General features: G+C 36.2%; 1 protein-coding gene across 1 annotated transcript in view; it reads left to right on the top strand.

The window, feature by feature from the left end:
- grin2aa (glutamate receptor, ionotropic, N-methyl D-aspartate 2A, a) overlaps positions 1 to 18,462 on the top strand; it is a 192,635-nt gene that overhangs the window by 135,004 nt on the left and 39,169 nt on the right. Inside the window, exons 5-9 of the mRNA XM_086154213.1 lie at positions 5,011 to 5,213; positions 11,902 to 12,073; positions 13,702 to 13,855; positions 15,126 to 15,251; positions 15,982 to 16,211. Coding sequence (XP_086010339.1) covers positions 5,011 to 5,213; positions 11,902 to 12,073; positions 13,702 to 13,855; positions 15,126 to 15,251; positions 15,982 to 16,211 — 885 coding nt within the window. The remainder of the gene's footprint in view (positions 1 to 5,010; positions 5,214 to 11,901; positions 12,074 to 13,701; positions 13,856 to 15,125; positions 15,252 to 15,981; positions 16,212 to 18,462) is intronic.

Below are 18,462 nucleotides of genomic sequence, written 5' to 3'. Positions count from 1 at the left end.
AAGATAAACGTACTCTTCGGGGTCACGCAAATTGAATTCAGGGAGCCCGTGACAATTTCTCTGTTTGACATATAGCCTGCTACGGGGCAAAAGTCTCCCACCTCAAAAAGTGATTCTGAGTTAAAACCCCCTCCCTTCTTCCAACGCATTATGTAACAGCGGCAGGGGAGGGCCTCCATACATCTCCATAAAATGCTTCTCGGGGACACATGATGCGTAATATTGTTGGACTCGCAAGCGGAGCACAAACACACGCCTACATCTGGTTTAGTCAACCGAAACAAGCCAAATGTTAGCGAGAAATACATATAATTATTGTTATTATTGCTATACGTGCACAAGGAACGTATACCATCGGCGGGGAAATGCTACTTGGAGCAAAGCACTGGGCGCAGGGACCAAAATCTATGTTCTTGACATAATATCGTCCGACAGGAGTGACAGATACTGTTTTATGACTGAACGGTTTTCCTTCACGCCATTAGGAAATCATTGTCCCATAATGCAAATTGCCACGGTGATGCGTCTCAGAGTGAAGCTGAAGGCACGAGGAAGATGCTCGGTACAAAAACCCCGACCGCCCGTTCTTTATCCTGCTGTCGGGGCGCTTGCCGGTGAAAAGGCGAGGAGGAAAAAGTAAATAAAGATAGTGGGGGAATGTGAAGATGTTTCAAGATAGAGAAAGATGAAGATGGATGGGTTTTGAGACGAAACAAAAAAAAGGAGGGTGTGAATTATTTTATGGCGTTTTCAATGATGTGATGCGGCTTTTAAAGTAACCGCTTTTTATGGCTGGAATGCAAAACCTCCTTTTCAGAAAAATTACTTTTTTAAGGAAATGAAAAAAAATGTTTAATTTGATTATTATATGGTCTTTGTTAAAGATATTCAAGAATATTCTATTGTTCACAGACTGTATTTCTATGTTATAATTTAAAAATACATAGCATGTATTTTTACCGCTGACAATGCAGATAAGTGTTTTTCTTCCTATTTTTTTTTTTTTTTTTTTTGCATCATTGCGCACATAGGAGTTTTGTCATTTGATATTTTTGTCAAAAGAAAAGGCGGGATTATTTTGCAGATAGACTGAAAATGTAAAAAATTAAAAAAAAAAAAAAATCCAAAAGAAAAAAAAAAAAATTGCAGATAGGAGGTTTTGCATTCCAGCCATGGATGTGTCTAATGTAATATTACCTTAATTTTATTACTTTTATTACTTTAATAAAAGCAGACAGGAGGTTTTGCATTCCAGCCATGGATGTGTCTAATGTAATATTATTTTAATTCTTACAGTTATTCGTGTTGGCCGGGTAAATGTTGGTGAAATGGTAAACTTAAGTTGCGCCAAATGTTCCCGAATGAGTAGAAAATGTTTTAAACACAGGCTTTAACGCGATGAATTTCTTCATTCTTGCTGTTATTATTCATTTCCATATTGATTTATTGATTTAAAAGCTTAAAAAAGAGAAAGTGGAACTTTCTTAGGCACTGGGAGATGTTTAAATGTGGATGTTTTTTTTTTTTTTTTTTTTTTTTTTTCCCAGAAAAAGGAAGATGCTGCAGAACAGTTCACTTTAAAGCATTAAATCCATTTACCATCATTCTATTTTGACAGTTTAAAGAAGCAACCAAACCGAGTTGCGTTGACACGCAACATCCAAGACCCAACCTGGAACATCCAAGCGATGTTTTTACGTCACGAAACCCCGAGCAGCTTTACGGAGACGCGATTAGAGGCTTTGCGTCTTTTTTGGCGTCGCATCTCGAACCCGCCTCGTGATAAAACTTGACGGATCTGACAAACGCCGACGCATTTCTAATAGATTTATCTCGGATGTTTAGGATTTTACGGCTCCTGAGTTTTACGTCGGGATCTCCGTTTGTAACAATGAGGCAGCCTGTCGAGGAAGCGCTCGGTATATTAAGTTATCGACGGACCATTTAAATTCAAGACTGAGTCCGTCGGAGAGGCGGATTTTTTTTTGGGGGGAGATAAAATCGGAGAGGCTGGACCGGGACGATTTCGGACACGCAATGAATTTATCGATGAAATAACGCCGAAAGAGGATGTGAAGTGAGTCGGCGCAGCCAATCGGGTCAATCGGAGGCAGAAGATTCGCCGTGGCGACCGATGAAGGGAAAAGTAGAAGACGGTCACTTCTTCGGCGAGAAGTTACGGAGTTTGTGTGGGTTTTTTCCGCGGGTTTTCCGTTTCCCCGCCCTCCAAAAAGCGCGTGGAAGATCGATGCGCGATGCTAAATTGCTAAATCGGACGTTCCAACGAGAAGGTTACCAACCGTGGATTGAGTTTAATATCTGCTGTTTCATATATGGAGGTTCAGCGTCCAACTGCCCGGCCGGTCGATCGGTGGATCCTCTCTGCTCTCCGGCGTTAATTTATAACCCCTCTTTCTTTAATTAGAGAGGAAAAGCGGCGCCGGCCAACAGGAAGCAGGCTGAGGTTGCTGAAGTCAGCCCCCTTCTTCACTTCCATCTCCTCCTTTTCCTTGCCAACCTTTTCGTGAGGAGATATTTATCTCCCCTGGTTTATTGATTCATCTACCTGAATAGGAGGCCCTTCCTAAAATCGCTTATTAATGGGGAAATGGATGATGCAGAGTTTTGGGTTGTGGCTCTGCGGTTCAGGCGTACGTACGTGCAGGAATAATTAAAGCGATTTGATTAATGTTGGACCAGATGTTTGCGTCACGATATATGGAAAGAAGGCGCTGCTTGCAGAGAAATGGAGCGTGAAGGTTTTTTTTATTTTGAATATATATATTTCCATACTTCCATAATATGGCTTTTTTTTCTGATCGATTTTTATCTTGCATTTGTGGAGTTAAAAATCATCGCAAGATAGCATTCTGTAAGAACATAGAAAAATAAATAAAATGCAAAAAGAAAAAAAAATATATTAAGACAAAACATGTGGTTTTGTGGGTGTAAAATGTTAATGTAAGTATGTGTTTGCTGCAGACGTTAATGTGTGATAAAGCAAACTATTGCAGAGAAAACTGCTCTTCTTCCTGATTAAACCAATAACCATGAGATATTCCAATATTTAGTGATAAAGGTAGATTCTTATTTTAGACAGTGGCACCTAGAATAATTATTCAAACCCAAACTACAGTTTTTGTGGATTTTTTTTTTTTTTTTTCCAAATCCATTCAATATGTCTCTGTTTATTCAACAACTAAAGCTTTAGTAAATTTAAAGAATTAAGTATTAATCTGATGGTTTGTATGACCAGTTCAGAAAAAATAATAATAAGAAGAAAATTAAATATATAATGATAGGTTTTGATGAAACTGTTTTTTGTTTTTTTTTTAAATTTGATTTTTTATTTTCTGTTACGTTCTGGCGATATTAAAAACACACACACTGTGAATTTCACATGTCATTTCCTGGATATATAATGAGCTCAAAGCTGTTTTTCCACAATAACTAAGTTTGCAATTTGCTTTTTGATTAATTAAATTTACGTGTTCATTGCTTTACGTTAGTTTTTTCTTTTTTTATATTCAACCCCTTGACATGAATCAAGTATTAACATCCATAAACTCCATGTTACATGTACATATTTTTCATTTGTGCACATATAACATAAATATAAGAGTAAAATCCCAAACCATGTGAGATGGTTGAACCATTCTCATTGTCCTCTTTCCCTTTTTCAGAAACATGCACCACTCAGTTGACGGCGGTGCAAGTTTTGCGAGGGGGATCTCTAATCCCTGTCAGAGGATAAAAAAACCACTCAAAGCAAAAACAATTAAAATGCTAATTTAACTTCCTCCTTTCGTCCCGCTTGGCAATGACTTCGACAGACATGTGTGTGTGTGTGTGTGTGTCACCCTGTGTGTTTTTGTGCGTATGCTTCGACTGGCAGCCCAATGGGGGGGGGGGGGGGGGATCAACGCTCTTCTTTATTGTTTCAAAATGAGAATGATAGTGAGATTAAATTAAAAAAAGGAAAAAAAAAAAAAATCAACATCTGACTAAAATGTTATGCTCAAGTGTGTTTATGCAACAATTCGACCACTGAAGTATAAGGTGCAGTTGCACTGCTGTATTTCGCTAAAGAAAGGAAACACACACACACACACACACATATATACAGAAGTGGAGGCTTAAATGCAGGAAGAGAGTGACAGCCAGGTTTACCATTTTCTTCCTCCTGTAACATGAATAATTGAGATTTAAGCAAAGCCTTGCTGCCTGCTACTGTCTCTTTTTATATTTCCACCTCTGTTTGACACAAAATGGGAATACATATCGTAGAGAGACAGACAGAAGGACACACACACACACACACACACACTCACAAACATATGGGCAAGGTGTGGGTGAGCCGAGAGCATCCATAGGGGAATTTGTGACATTGCGGCTTGAAAAAACTTTGTGAATTATTTACAGAGCCGCAGCGCTACCGTGCTTTACGCTCCCTCTCCTTCTGTCAGAGATGGATTCAAATTAAAGGAAAAAATAACAAACAAACATAGCGTGTTGGCGATGTCGGCCCGCCTCGGTGCACCGCCGGCATTATTCCGGATCTCGGGAAGGAAGACCTCGGCTTAATAAAGAGTCCCGTCCTGCATTCTGGTCCCGAATGTGTTTACAGGAGTGACACCCGGTGACTGCAGGGCTCGACATAATGACTCGAGTCATTTTCATATTTGCGAAAGCATTCAGAGACGCCTCGTAACCCCTGGATGATGTCCAGATACGGGCGCCGGCGAGGTGATCCGGGTGCACGGATTTGGACAAAAAAATACAAAGACGGCGCCGGCGGTCGGTGATCCCGGCCTTGCAGGTTCCTCCCAAAGACACAAAAAAAAAACAACCTTCTGTATTTACGTTAAAATGAATAAGCCGGTTTTGAGCGCTTTAAACAGCTTACCGACAATTATCTTCCGGGTTCGTCGTCGTGGAAAGCAGACGACCTCAACACTTTATCGACCTTGGTATTATTTGAACATATTCTCTGTATCCCGCTTCCCACAGATGGGGAAACTGGATAACGGCAGCTTGACGCTGAAGTATCCGGTATGGCCGCGTTTTAACTCCTTTGGCGATGCGGAGCTGGATGACAACCATCTGTCCATCGTCACTTTGGAGGAGAAACCTTTTGTTATTGTGGAGGATGTGGAGAGGCTGACTGGAACATGCATGAGGAACTCCGTGCCCTGCAGGAAGCATATCAAAGAGTAAGTTTGCCATTTTTCTACACGTTTATGTCGTCCCTCCCTCACCTCGTTTGTCTGGTCGGGGTGCTGAAATAAAGTTTTCATATATATATTAATGTTCACAATAATTCACTTTTTTTTAATTCATTTTTTCATACCAAATGAAGGTGGTTAGCACCTCCACCCAACAGCAAGCCTGACCGTGCAATAAGCAGCAAAAATGATGAATTAATGTTTTAATCAGTTGGTTGTGAAATGTAGGGTAAATATGGTAAATGCTAAGCGAAACATTAAAAAATAAACAAATAAAATAAAACAAATAAAACAACAAAAAGCAGCATAACAATGGATACCATTTGAAATGTACACTGCTCAAAAAATAAAGGGAACACTTAAAAAACACATCCTAGATCTAAATGAATGAAATATTCTTATGAAATACTTTGCTCTTTACACAGTTGAATGTGCTGACGACAAAATCACACAAAAACAATCGATGGAAATCAATTGTATCAACCCATAGAGGTCTGGATTAGGAATCACACTCAAAATTAAAGTGTAAAAACAAACTCCAGGCTGATCCAACTTTGATGTAATGTCCTTAAAACAAGTCCAAATGAATCTGTGTTGCTTCCTGAGTGGACACTATGATTTCACACAAGTGGGATTGACTTGGAGTTACATTGTGTTGTTCAAGTGTTCCCTTTTTTTTTTGGAGCAGTATATTAATATTCACAATTATTCACTTTTTTTATTCATTTTTTCATACCAAATGAAGGTGGTTAGCACCTCCACCCAACAGCAAGCCTGACCGTGCAATAAGCAGCAAAAATGATGAATTGATATTTTAATCAATTGGTTGTGAAATGTAGGGTAAATATGGTAAATGCTAAGCAAAACATTAAAAAATAAACACATAAAATAAAACAAATAAAACAACAAAAAGCAGCATAACAATGGATACCATTTGAAATGTATTTTCTTATTTTTTTTATTTTTATTTTATTTATTTATTTTTTTACCACCGTGACTACTTCGATATGATATTATTGATATACAGTTTATGTGTGTGTGTGTGTCGTGAAAACAATTTATGTCACAGATGTGGTTTAAGTTGCCAGTAAAAAGCTGTGGAATGCAGCAAAATATGTAAAAATAAGTTTGTAAAGTGACTAACAAAAACCTTGTTTATAAACTAGGGCGTATAACAATCTGTGAGGTGGCAGAAAATAAACCTATTTATCTATATTCTTGGTTCTTGCTTTCCCCGGTTAATGAACATAGAGGAAGAGTTGCAGTGTTTGATGTGTTCTGCAGCTTCTTTCCCTTGTGTGAAAATAGAGGCAAATGCTGAAATCAGCAATTTGCTTCCCCCGACTAATTTCCTCTCTAACGTAGAAGCACAGCTGCAGCAGCAGCAGCCGTTTGACAAATTATATTTTTCAAATATTTGGGAGGAGAAATTGTCATGTTTTCTTTATTTTCCTCGCTGTTGAATGAAAGCTTGTTTTGTTTCTTGTTTTTTTTTTTTTTTTTCTTTTCAGTTAGGGGTGTTGGGGAGGGGCAGAACCAAGTGCCATTATAACACACACACACACACACATAACATACACACACACACACACACACAAAATCAAAAATCCCAATTATACACACGCCAGTCTTAACTAGATTTTAATCAGCTGTTTATGGCCACAACAACACCTAAGGGTTTATTATTCATTATTCATTGGGATATATTAAGACATATTTTTTAAATTTATTTACCTATTTTAATCTTTATCAGTTTATTGAATTAATTGAACAGTCCAGATTATCCACAAATCTTGGAATCAAAAGTTTCTTGTACGATTCCCAACCCTTCTGACTGCTGTTCACTGGAAAATTCCACTATGGGTTAAATGCAGAGAAAAAAATAACACAAACAATTAATCTTTTATTTTTTTTTTTTTACTGTTTATAAAATTTCCTACTATTATTTATATTGTTATGTTTTACTTGAAACACTGGCACAACAAGTTCCTTCGGGATGAATAAAGTTGTTCTTATTCTTATTCTTATTCCTAAAATTCAGAATATTTAAATTTTGATATCTAAAAAAAAGAAAAATTAAAAACAATATTCTGTTTTTGTTATTTAAAAAAAAAAGGTAATTAAACTTTATTTGCATAGGGTTTTATATGACTGATGCAAATCTTAGCTAGTAAATGACACACTTAATGATGCTTTTAGCACAGCATGTACTATATGCCAGGATGCCCTCCCTACTCGACCAATACACACACACACACACACACACACACACACACACACTCACACAAAATCAGAAATCCCAATTATACACACGCCAGTCTCAACTAGATTTTAATCAGCTGTTTATGGCCACAACAACACCTCAGAGTTTATCATTTATTAGTCATTGGGATATATTAAGACATATTTTTTATTTATTTACCTATTTTAATTTTTCGCAGCTTATCTTTATCAGTTTATTGAATTCATTGAACAGTCCAGATTATCAGCAGATCTTGGAATCAAACGTTTCTTGTACGATTCCCGAGCCCAAAGTACTGACTGTTGTTCACTGGAAAATTCCACAATGGGTTAAATGCAGAGAAAAAAATAACACTAACAATGCATTTTTTTTTTTTTTTAACTGTTTATACAATTTCCTACTATTATTTATTATTGTTAATTTTTTCTTGAAACTCTGGGACAAAATTTCCATCAGGATAAATAAAGTTGTTCTTATTCTTATTCTTATTCTTATTCTTATTCTTAAAATGCAGAATAATAATACTTGAAAATAAAAATTAAATAAATAAATGAAAAACAATATTCTGTATTTGTTTAAAAAAAAAAAAAGTCATTAAACTTTATTTGCATAGGGTTTTATATGACTGATGCAAATCTCAGCTAGTAAATGACACACTTAATGATGCTTTTAGCACAGCATGTACTATATGCCAGGATGCCCTCCCTACCCGACCAATACACACACGTACACACACACACACACACAGAAAAAACAACAAAAAAACACACTGATTAAGTGGTAATAGGTTCCCAGGGAAGAGGCTGACGGATACGTTTGAGCGTCTCTCCGAGAAGATGCGCTAACATGGCTGAGCACGCATACACTGCGTGTCTCCACATGTCCGCTCAGTCACGGGCCGACGCAGCCACTTCCTCCTCGCCACAGTCTGATTCCCACTCAAGCATCCTGTTCTTCGGGAGAGAACGAGAGGGAAGGAAGGAAGGAAGGGAAGGAAGGAAGGAAGGAAGGGAAGGAAGGGCGGGAGGAAGGAAAGAGCCTGAGAGGAAGGGGTCGGGGCAGAACAGTGTCATGGTGGAATTGGGGATGGAGAAGAGGAGTATCCATGCATACAGAACCACGAATTCACTCATCCAGGCAGGCTCTGAGAACAACTCGCACACACACACACACACACACACACACAGTGGCCTCTATGGAGACCCCTCAGGCCCTGTAGTAGTTCTATGTCAACTTGGCCAGGCAACTTCACAAACACACTCCGTGGTGTCACATGTTCTGCACAGCCTGAGCTGCAGTGTGAATAAATGGTACACAGTGTGCATGGAGACGGCGCTATATGTTTGCTTTGCTGAGTGTGGATTTATCAAACAGGTTCATTCCAGAGTCTTAAATTGACAGAAAACTTGACAAATAAATCCTTTTTTTTTTTAAATGAGGAACGTATTGGATGTATTTGTGAAAATGACAACGAAGAAAAGGCCATTTCAGTTTTCCTGATGTGATTAATTTGGTTTCATTACAGTTTTGAAAGTGTGAAAATGTCAAGAGATTAAAAGGATTCAAGCAGCCGAGGGTTAAACTGATTTTCACTCTTTGGCGTCTCGATAGAGTTGCTCTGCAGACCAACTTAGGAGTGGACAAGTAGCTGTGAAATGCTTTTCGTCATGTAACCGATTATGAGTCAACTGATCTCTATCATTATTAAAATCACTACTGCAACATATTCATCTAAGGCCATCATGACAGACAGTATTTTCCTACAGAAGGCACACAGGGAGTGGCAAAAATATTTCTTTAGCAGTCCAGATTTGTCCAACTGGGAACAGATGAATGTGTCTCCGATGGTTTTAGTTTTGACTGCTTTGTTATGTCGTGTATCATCCAGAAAACATCATGCAGTTACAGTCTCTTCACGGGATGGTGGGCAATTCTAAGCTCTGCATGCAGCATTGGATATTTCATTTTATTTAATTTAATTTTATTTTATTTTATTTTTATATTTTTATATTTTTATATTTTTATTTAATTTTATCATTTTGTATTTTATTTTATTTATTTTTATTTTATATTTATTTTATCTTATTTATTTTATTTTATTGTATTGCATTTCAAGTTTTTTTACATATTTCATTTTATTTCATTTTGTTATTTTTTAATATTTTTATATTTTTTATTTTATTTTATTATATTTTTTTATATCTTATTATGTTTTGTTTATTTTATTTATTTTTATTTTATTATTTATTTTATCTTTTTTATTTTATTTATTGTATTTATTTTATTATTTTGTATTTATCATATATGTATATATAAATATAAATATATATATATATTTTTTTTTTTATATTATTATTATTTATTTTTTTTTTTTTCATTTTATTTTATCATGTTTTATTTTATTTTTTTTTTTTTTTTATGGTCTTAAACTGATCTTGGTCCAATCCCTACTGAAATCAATCATTTGAATGAATTCATCGGTGAGATTAAACCATCAGTTATCAATTCTATAAACTGAACTATCTAATTAATCGTCGTCACTCCATCACCAGCTTGTGAAAAAAAGCGATGGAATATGAAGAGGAGAACCCGTTTCCTCACGTCAGCTAGATTTATGAACCCAAGCCTGGTTTTAACATAAGACTTTCTGAATAATTTGTCCGCTGATAAATGATTTAAACGATAATTCCGAGTCTAAGTGTAGATGAATGAGGCGTCAATCTAGAAAAGGGTGTGAAATATGATTTCATGGTTTATCAAATTGCGATTAGACAATAGTTACGCTTCGTGTTGTTATGGCGACGTTACTAATTAGTGATAGCGCACCTCTGTCGGTGAACAAATAGAAGTGACAAGGCTTTTATTTTATTTGATTTTTTTATTTTTTTTTTAAAGTGAGTGCAGAGTCACGGCTGAACCTGAAAGGTTTTATACACATTCTCTTTCAAGTTTTCTGTTCAAGTTCTTGTTAAACTAAAGGACGAGGTTATCGTGTCCTAATTAGCACATATCTAAAAGTTAAATCAGAGTCCCAGGTGGCTGAGAGACAATGTTCACTTTGTGTGTGTGTGTGTGTGTGTGTGTGTGTGTACATGCAAATGAACAGTATATGAACTCTCCTGTTCCCATATTCATACACACAGATGGTACAAGGCTGGAGGGAAAAAAAAAAGGGTGTCATAGTGCGACTTCTTCACAAATACTTGGTATGAACATTCATTTGAAGGCTTCTCATATCCGAATTAAACCTGTTTTTCTTTTTTTTTTTGTTGTTTAAAGGTGAAAAAGTTCGCGGGGGGTCATAGTTACGCAATATCCTTGAAAGGGGTGCAAAAATTGTTTCTATAACAAAAGAGATTTGGCCGCTAGGACAGAGAAGATTCATAAACAGGGCTACACAAACATTTATTTTGAACGTTTTTTTCCGTGACATTGGTTCGATTTAAACCGTGAACCGCTGAAGCCTTGATTTGTACGTTAATAACGATAATATTTGAGGGCGTTTTGAGGAAAATGCGGGAAGACTTGCGCCTTAAAACCACTTTTGCAAACTGTGGCGTCAACTCAAGTTGGATTTTATTTGCATTAATGATCGCAAACTAAAACCGCTAGTGCAAACAGTTAGCTGGTGTGGTATTACTAAAGATTTGGACGGGGATATATTTTAATTTACAAGTGTGTTTATACGTGTTAAAATGTTCATTCAAAGGATTAGAAATTGTTTACAAGCTCTTCGTCACCTCCTGCTCTGGATGTAAAGAAACACTGTCATTTTGGTCTGATTTGAAACATAAACACAAAATTGCATTTTCTGTACATTGGTTTGTGATATTTGTAACGTTTAATACATTAATCTGAGTCTGGAAGGACCTTTTTTTGTATAAAAATGACTTTCCACCGATGCAACTTTTGGACGGACACACGGTTGAATTGGATTTACTGTGCGTTATTAGAATCACGCAATGATCGCCTGGCACATTTTAAAATGACAGATAATGATATTGTTGTACGATTACATTGTGTGGTGATGTTACAGAAATTAAAAACAATAATCTGCGTTAGCGCGGATTATTTTTTTGTCCATTTCTTCTGTATCGGGTACGGCCCGAAGGTCTCAAAAAAATTCTAAGTCTCCACGTTTATTGTCTGAAAATGCTAAATTCTTGATCACTCGACGCTGGTTTCCTGTCGCTCAGTTCTTTTATGATCCATTCGATTAAGCCGGCGAATGAATAATGTTGCCGGTTTATGAGAACTGAAAATTACAGAGAGTAGATCCACATTATAATGATGAGACACATCTTCTCAAACCTCCTCCTGTGTGTTTGCATTGAATGTCCATAACAGTTTCTTTATTCTGCAAAAAAAACAAAAAAAAAAAAAACAAGCATTTTTCCCATCCGCTAATGAGAGCATTATTATTTGTGCTTGCAGCAACTCAACCGAGGCTGGTGGGACTTATATCAAAAAGTGCTGTAAAGGATTCTGCATTGATATTCTGAAGAAAATTGCCAAATATGTCAAGTTCACCTATGACCTGTACCTGGTGACCAATGGAAAACACGGAAAGAAAATTAACAATGTCTGGAATGGGATGGTGGGAGAGGTAAGACAGATGTGTGTGTAAGTGTGTGTAGCCATGTGTGTATGTGCATGTTTAATTCTGAATTACTCACTGCATGCCTCGAGCCGGACAGCGGGGTCAGATGGACATCTGGTCGGAGGCTATATGATTAAAACAGGCTAAATGTCACTGAAAAGTCCTGCGTCAAGACGCATCAGCAAGATGTCAAATCCTCTTTTTTTTTCTTTTTTTTTTTTTGTCTTCACATTGTAATATTTTACAAGTTGGAAGGATTATGAAGAGATAGATTTTAAAGCATTCTTGTGCTGTACATCTCACTAAAACGGCATGGGGTTATTATGGTTATTAATGCTAAATTCCAGAAAAATTACCAGCTTTATGGAGAAAAATGTACTCAGAATTGACATTGTAATGCTGTAAATAGGCCATAAAACAACAGCCATCAACTGCAGTTATAACGCATCTAATCCAGCATCAGGTCCATATAGATATACATACATATGGATATAGATGTATATTTTGGGCTGTCAGTGATTAAAACGACGTGCAAAGTTTCTTTCGGGCGTCGATCGGACCAAAGCATTCGCCCAATGGAGTGTCGTGCATAAACACACCGATCAGTTTTCTACAAAATGTTTAAAGACGGCATATTTGTCAAAAAAGGCGTCTGTCCAAGTGCAGACGCCATGTTCGTACTTGTACGTCGTCGCTTTTTCATCATAATCAAGATTTCCTCATAGTGATACCAATGATTGAAACGAGTATCATTAAAAAAAGATGGTTGGCTGTAGTTTTTGGGAAGCAATTATTATTATTATTATTCTTTTATGACCTCTAATAATTTTAGTGAGATGCCCACGAAACCAGAAATGACGTTGCGAACCAGAGTTGGTGGCGCAACCTTAGTTTCTAATGTCAATCGGGTTTTTCGGAGGATTATAAAACAGCTTTCACGTCTTAATTTCATCAGTATCTTGTTGATACAAGATCCAATGGAGGAAGGAAAAGTTTTTGTTTTTTAAAAGAGTTGATTGTCATAAAATAATTTTTAAATAATAATATTAATAAATGTTAAGATATCAAGACCATCCCAATTCACTGGAGACTGGAATAATCTTATGTGATGAAAAAAAAAATCTCAAAATCTACATTTTCATATCAGTGAAATGAAACTATAATGAATGCTGCATCTCGACACATATCAAGCAGACTTTTTTATTTTTATTTTATTTTTTTGGTGTATTTCCACTTGTATTTTAATTGGTTAAAAATCAAGATGGAGAGGAAATAAAACACAAATATATGTCTATAAATAAACACATATTTATATATATGTATGTGTGTGTCAGAATATTACTCAGGGAGAAAAATAAGTAACTCCAATTCGCATACTGAAAATATATTGTTCGTCCGGCAGTGAATGAAATCTAATTTTCTGGATGACACATTTGGCAGGTGTTTGATTTAATTTATTTTCTTAATTTCAGTAATACACCTGCTTGCAGAAAAGAAATGAATGTGTTTAGCAAAAAAATAAATAAATAAAAAAATAAAATAAATAAAATAAAAATCCTCCTTCTAATCGACACCCCATTCTCTCTCTTGCCCATTGATCCCTTTCCCTCTCCGCCCGTCTCCTGCCCCCAAAGGTGGTCTATAAGAAAGCCGTCATGGCCGTCGGATCTCTGACGATCAATGAGGAGCGTTCTGAGGTCATCGATTTCTCCGTCCCGTTCGTGGAAACCGGGATCAGCGTCATGGTCTCCCGTAGTAACGGAACCGTCTCCCCTTCAGCCTTTCTCGGTAAACGCCACCTGTTCCCGTGTGGTTGGATATGATTTATGATTTTGGGAATCTTCAAATCTTTGTACTTAACTTCCTACTATTATCTATTACTGTTATGTTTTTGTTTGAAACTCTGGCACAACAATTTCCTTTGGGATAAATAAAGTTGTTCTTATCTTATCTTATCTTATCTTATCTTATTTTATCTTATCTTATCTTATCTTATCGTATCGTATCGTATCGTATCGTATCTTATCTCATCTTATCATATTTCTTTTTTTTTTAAGTTTTTATTTTTTATTTTTTCTCCTATGGGGATCAAAAAAGTTTATCTTATCTTATCTTATCTTATCTTATCTTATCTTATCTTATTTATTCATTTATTGATGCACAACAATTTTCTTCGGGATAAATAAAGTTGTCTTATCTCATCTTATCTCATCTTATCTTATCGTATCTTATCTTATCTTATCATATTTTTTTTTTTAAAGTTTTTATTATTTATTTTTTCTCCTATGGGGATCAAAAAAAATTATCTTATCTTATCTTATCTTATCTTATCTTATTTATTCATTTATTGATGCACAACAATTTTCTTCAGGATAAATAAAGTTGTTCTTATCTTATCTTATCTTATCTTATCTTATCTCATCTTATCTTATCTCATCTTATCTTATCTTATCTCATCTTATCTTATTTATTCATTTATTAAAATGTATTCTTTATAGATATGAGTATTTTGGCGTTCCCGTGCATTTAACAGCGGTTGCAAAAGCACAATTTCGTCTCAAGCACCAAAAAAAAAAAAAAAAAAAACGGGTGAAGATGCAAACCGAAGAACACGCTTGTGTGAAAGTAGCAATTATAAGGTTTTAGCAGGAAAACCCCGCAATGGCGGCTCGCCAGCGCGCTCACACTTGTATACACGGCGTGCGGCGGCGCTGCCAGCAGCGCTCTCCCATACATTAAAACAGGATTTAATCTCTGCAGCGGCGTTATGAGCTCAGAGGGAGGACAGGACTGCTGACGCCAGGGTTTCTTACGCCGTACGCCTTCTCAAACTGTCAAACGGGAGGTGTGTCCGCAAGTGTGTGTGCGTGTAATACCGGGAAGGAGGGGGGGGGAGGCTAAGGGGTTTTAGCATCCGCTTCGAACATGCAGGAGTCAGCTCGTCGCATGATGGAAAGACCGTAAAACAAAGTATTAAAAAAGAAATATTGTTTGAAAATATTGTCGTGGATGTTTAATTAATCCCCGGTTTGTGTGTGTTTGTCTCTCTTCACCGCAGAGCCATTCAGTGCATCAGTTTGGGTGATGATGTTTGTGATGCTCCTACTGGTGACTGCAATGGCCGTTTTCATGTTTGAGTACATCAGTCCTCTCGGCTTCAACAGAAACCTGGCTCAGGGCAAAGGTAAGAAAACACACACACACACACGCACGTAAAGCTTGTTTATTGCATTGCATGGAGTGTAACAAGACTTTTTCTTTCAAGCTTTTATTTAAGCAGAAATGCTAAGTCGTGTTAAAGATACCGAAGCTATCGTCCTGCAGATTCTGATTGTTACGCCATAATGACAAAAAACAGATATTTTTAATACACAAATAATATTTGGAAAGATGTATAACCATAAAAACCTATCTTTAACCTAAAAAAAAAAAACAAAAAAAAAAAAACTGTGCAATATTTCATTTCACTGTGCAATATTTCAGAAACTGTGCAATATTTCATCTCATCTCATAAGAGCTACACTACAATTTTCACTACAATTTTCCCTTCTATCATACTATTGTGCACTCCTTACCTCACTTGTTACAAGACACTTATAGTTTTATCACTGTTTACTAAGACACTTTATAGTTTCACTGAGACACTTTATAGTTTATTTTTATTTCTAATTCTGCCTTTTCTTTTATTATTTATTACTGTTATATTTTCTGTAACTCTGGCACAGCAATTTCCTTCGGGATTAATAAAGTTGTTCTTATTCTTATAATGAACCGAACCCTTTTTACGTATGTACTTATTCCTTCTTCTGTGTATTAATTGTCGAGCCTAACCTTTTTTTCCGATAAAAAGAAGATTTTACCCCAAGCTTCTCTCATCCGTCGCTGTTGTTTTTCCCCCCCGTCGTCTCTCTCAGACCCCCACGGTCCTTCCTTCACGATGGGCAAAGCCGTTTGGCTCCTGTGGGGTCTGGTGTTCAACAACTCTGTCCCAGTGCAAAACCCCAAAGGTACCACCAGTAAGTTCATCGTATCTGTGTGGGCCTTCTTCGCCGTCATCTTCCTGGCCTCCTACACTGCCAACCTGGCCGCTTTCATGATCCAAGAGGAATTTGTCGACCAGGTTACGGGGCTCTCTGACAATAAGGTAGGGGTTGGAAACATGACTTGATGAATGAATGAATGAATGAATGAGTTTAAAACGACTCCCGGGACGTCTTGCAAAAATGTAGAATTTAATATCCGGATTAGAGCGAGTGCTCGTCGGGGTTGCCCCTATACTTTGATAAAAATATATAAACTCTAAAATCCAAATTGTGCTCCTTTTGGTCAGACATTTGGTGCAAAAGTTTGACATTTCCCCAGTAAGCGTGTTACATGGTCCTCCTATGCAGAATTCACACGTATGTAAAATACAAGTGTGATACATACATGTAGAATTTTTTATCTATATCGCCTTTATAATATTTTATCTATATTGCTTATCGCCAGTTGTTTTCTATGGCGCCGTCTGCGGTTTGTTTCATATGATGTGAAGTTGACAAACGCCTTTGTCAAGTTATTATTTTATATTTAATTTTATCCTATAAAGTCACAGCATTTATACCATGCAGAGGTGGAGAAAGGTTTAATTAATAGAGTGAAACATGCTATTTCTATTGTGATAAATGCATAAATGTACTTAGTCTTTACTCATAGATGGTGATTTATAATCACAAATAAGCTTAATTTAAGTCATTTTACGATACATGCATCAAATGCTTTAAAACACAAGCTGTCTTAGAGCTGCTGCTCACTGGGCCTGTCATTCACACACACACACACACACACACACACACACACACACAGAATATACTTTGAATAGATGACATCATTAAGTATCACCTGTAAAAATACCATTGATCTCATCAGACATACTTTTCTGTAAAATGAAAGAGAAAGCTATAAAACTTTAACTGAATAATCCCTTTTTTAAATGAAACCGTCAGTAATTGTGGTGAGTTTGCTGATTTTAGCTAAAAGATGAGCCAGCAAGGTGTGTTAGCGGTCCAGAAATAGAGGTTTTGACGCCGTAAATGAATTCTTTTCCTAGGATGGTGGAGTCGATGGTTGTTAAGGCGTGTTTATAGGCATTGAATATTCTGGGCTATCATCTAATACTTTGCAAGGGAATGTGCTATTTAGCAGACAGAAGATAAAATGACACAATTATTTTGCAGTTTAATCATAAAACAAAAAACATGTCTCGTATCTGGAGACAATTTGAATTAAAACAGCTTTTGTACAGAGTTAGTTTTTGGTGGTTTTTTTTTTGTTTTTTTTTTTGGTATTGGCCACCAAGGGGCATATTTACTGTTCCTTTTGGGTATACACACACACACACACACACACACACACACACACACACACACACACAAGGATCATTCAAGAAAATGCAAGAAAAAAAAGACTGTTTATTTTATTAAATGAATCAAAAGGTTGTTGCATTTCTTATGAGACTAACATCTTCCTTGGACCAAACTACCATTTTTTTTTTTTTTGATAATTAAAATTAAATCACGTGCTTATTTTTATTATTGTCATGTTGTTTTTAGTTTTATTTTTTTTTCCTTTTTTATTTGTTTTTATTGATTTACCCGTCTGTCTAAGGCTGTTACCACTGACTGCTCACTGGTTTCATTACAAATTTATTTTGCAACAAAATACACATTTCTCTTCTGCCACGCTGGAGGAACAATGATGTTACCCAGTTGTTTTATGGGATGGAAAATAGCTTTTATCGAAGCTCCTGATGATGAGGAACACAACAAACATCATCCGTCTCTCTTTGTACCCAAGCAACGCATCTTATCTTAGCAAAGTCACTTGCGCTGTAATAAAACATATTTACATAATCACACATAGCCTAACTGCTTTTTTTTCTTTTCCCTATTCCTTTTTTTTTAATCAGAAAGGGCCTATTTAATTGTTCAACACAGTACATATTCAATGGCTTGTTTTATTTATTTCCAGACTGGTGAAGACCTTGTATATTATTGTTTTTCTGAGATTAAACTGCATATTTCACACACAGTGCCTGCTAAGCACACACTCAAAATATGTGTCCATCAACGAATGATTTACCTAAAATGAGGACAATAAAATGAAATGCAAAATTCAAAAAAATGATATAAAATAAAATGACCAGAGTGAAAGTCAGGAAGATTGTAGCATCAAAAAAATGGGTTGACATATCAGCCACAAAAAAAGAGACTAGTTATTGGTTGTTTGTGTTTGTTTGTTTGTTTTTTCCTCAAAAAAGGATTTCTAAAAAGGTAAAGGAAGAAACTGGATATTCAGCTCACTAGCTGCTTGCTAAGGCTACATACCAAAATATAGTGATTTTCCAAAAGAAAACA

The sequence above is a fragment of the Fistularia commersonii genome, chromosome 10, assembly GCF_037954325.1.
Source record: "Fistularia commersonii isolate RoL2024-O1a breed Wild chromosome 10, RoL_Fcom_v1.0, whole genome shotgun sequence".
Taxonomy (NCBI): Eukaryota; Metazoa; Chordata; class Actinopteri; order Syngnathiformes; family Fistulariidae; genus Fistularia; species Fistularia commersonii.
The sequence above is the reverse complement of the archived record's forward strand: the minus strand, read 5'-3'. Positions and strand labels throughout refer to the sequence as shown.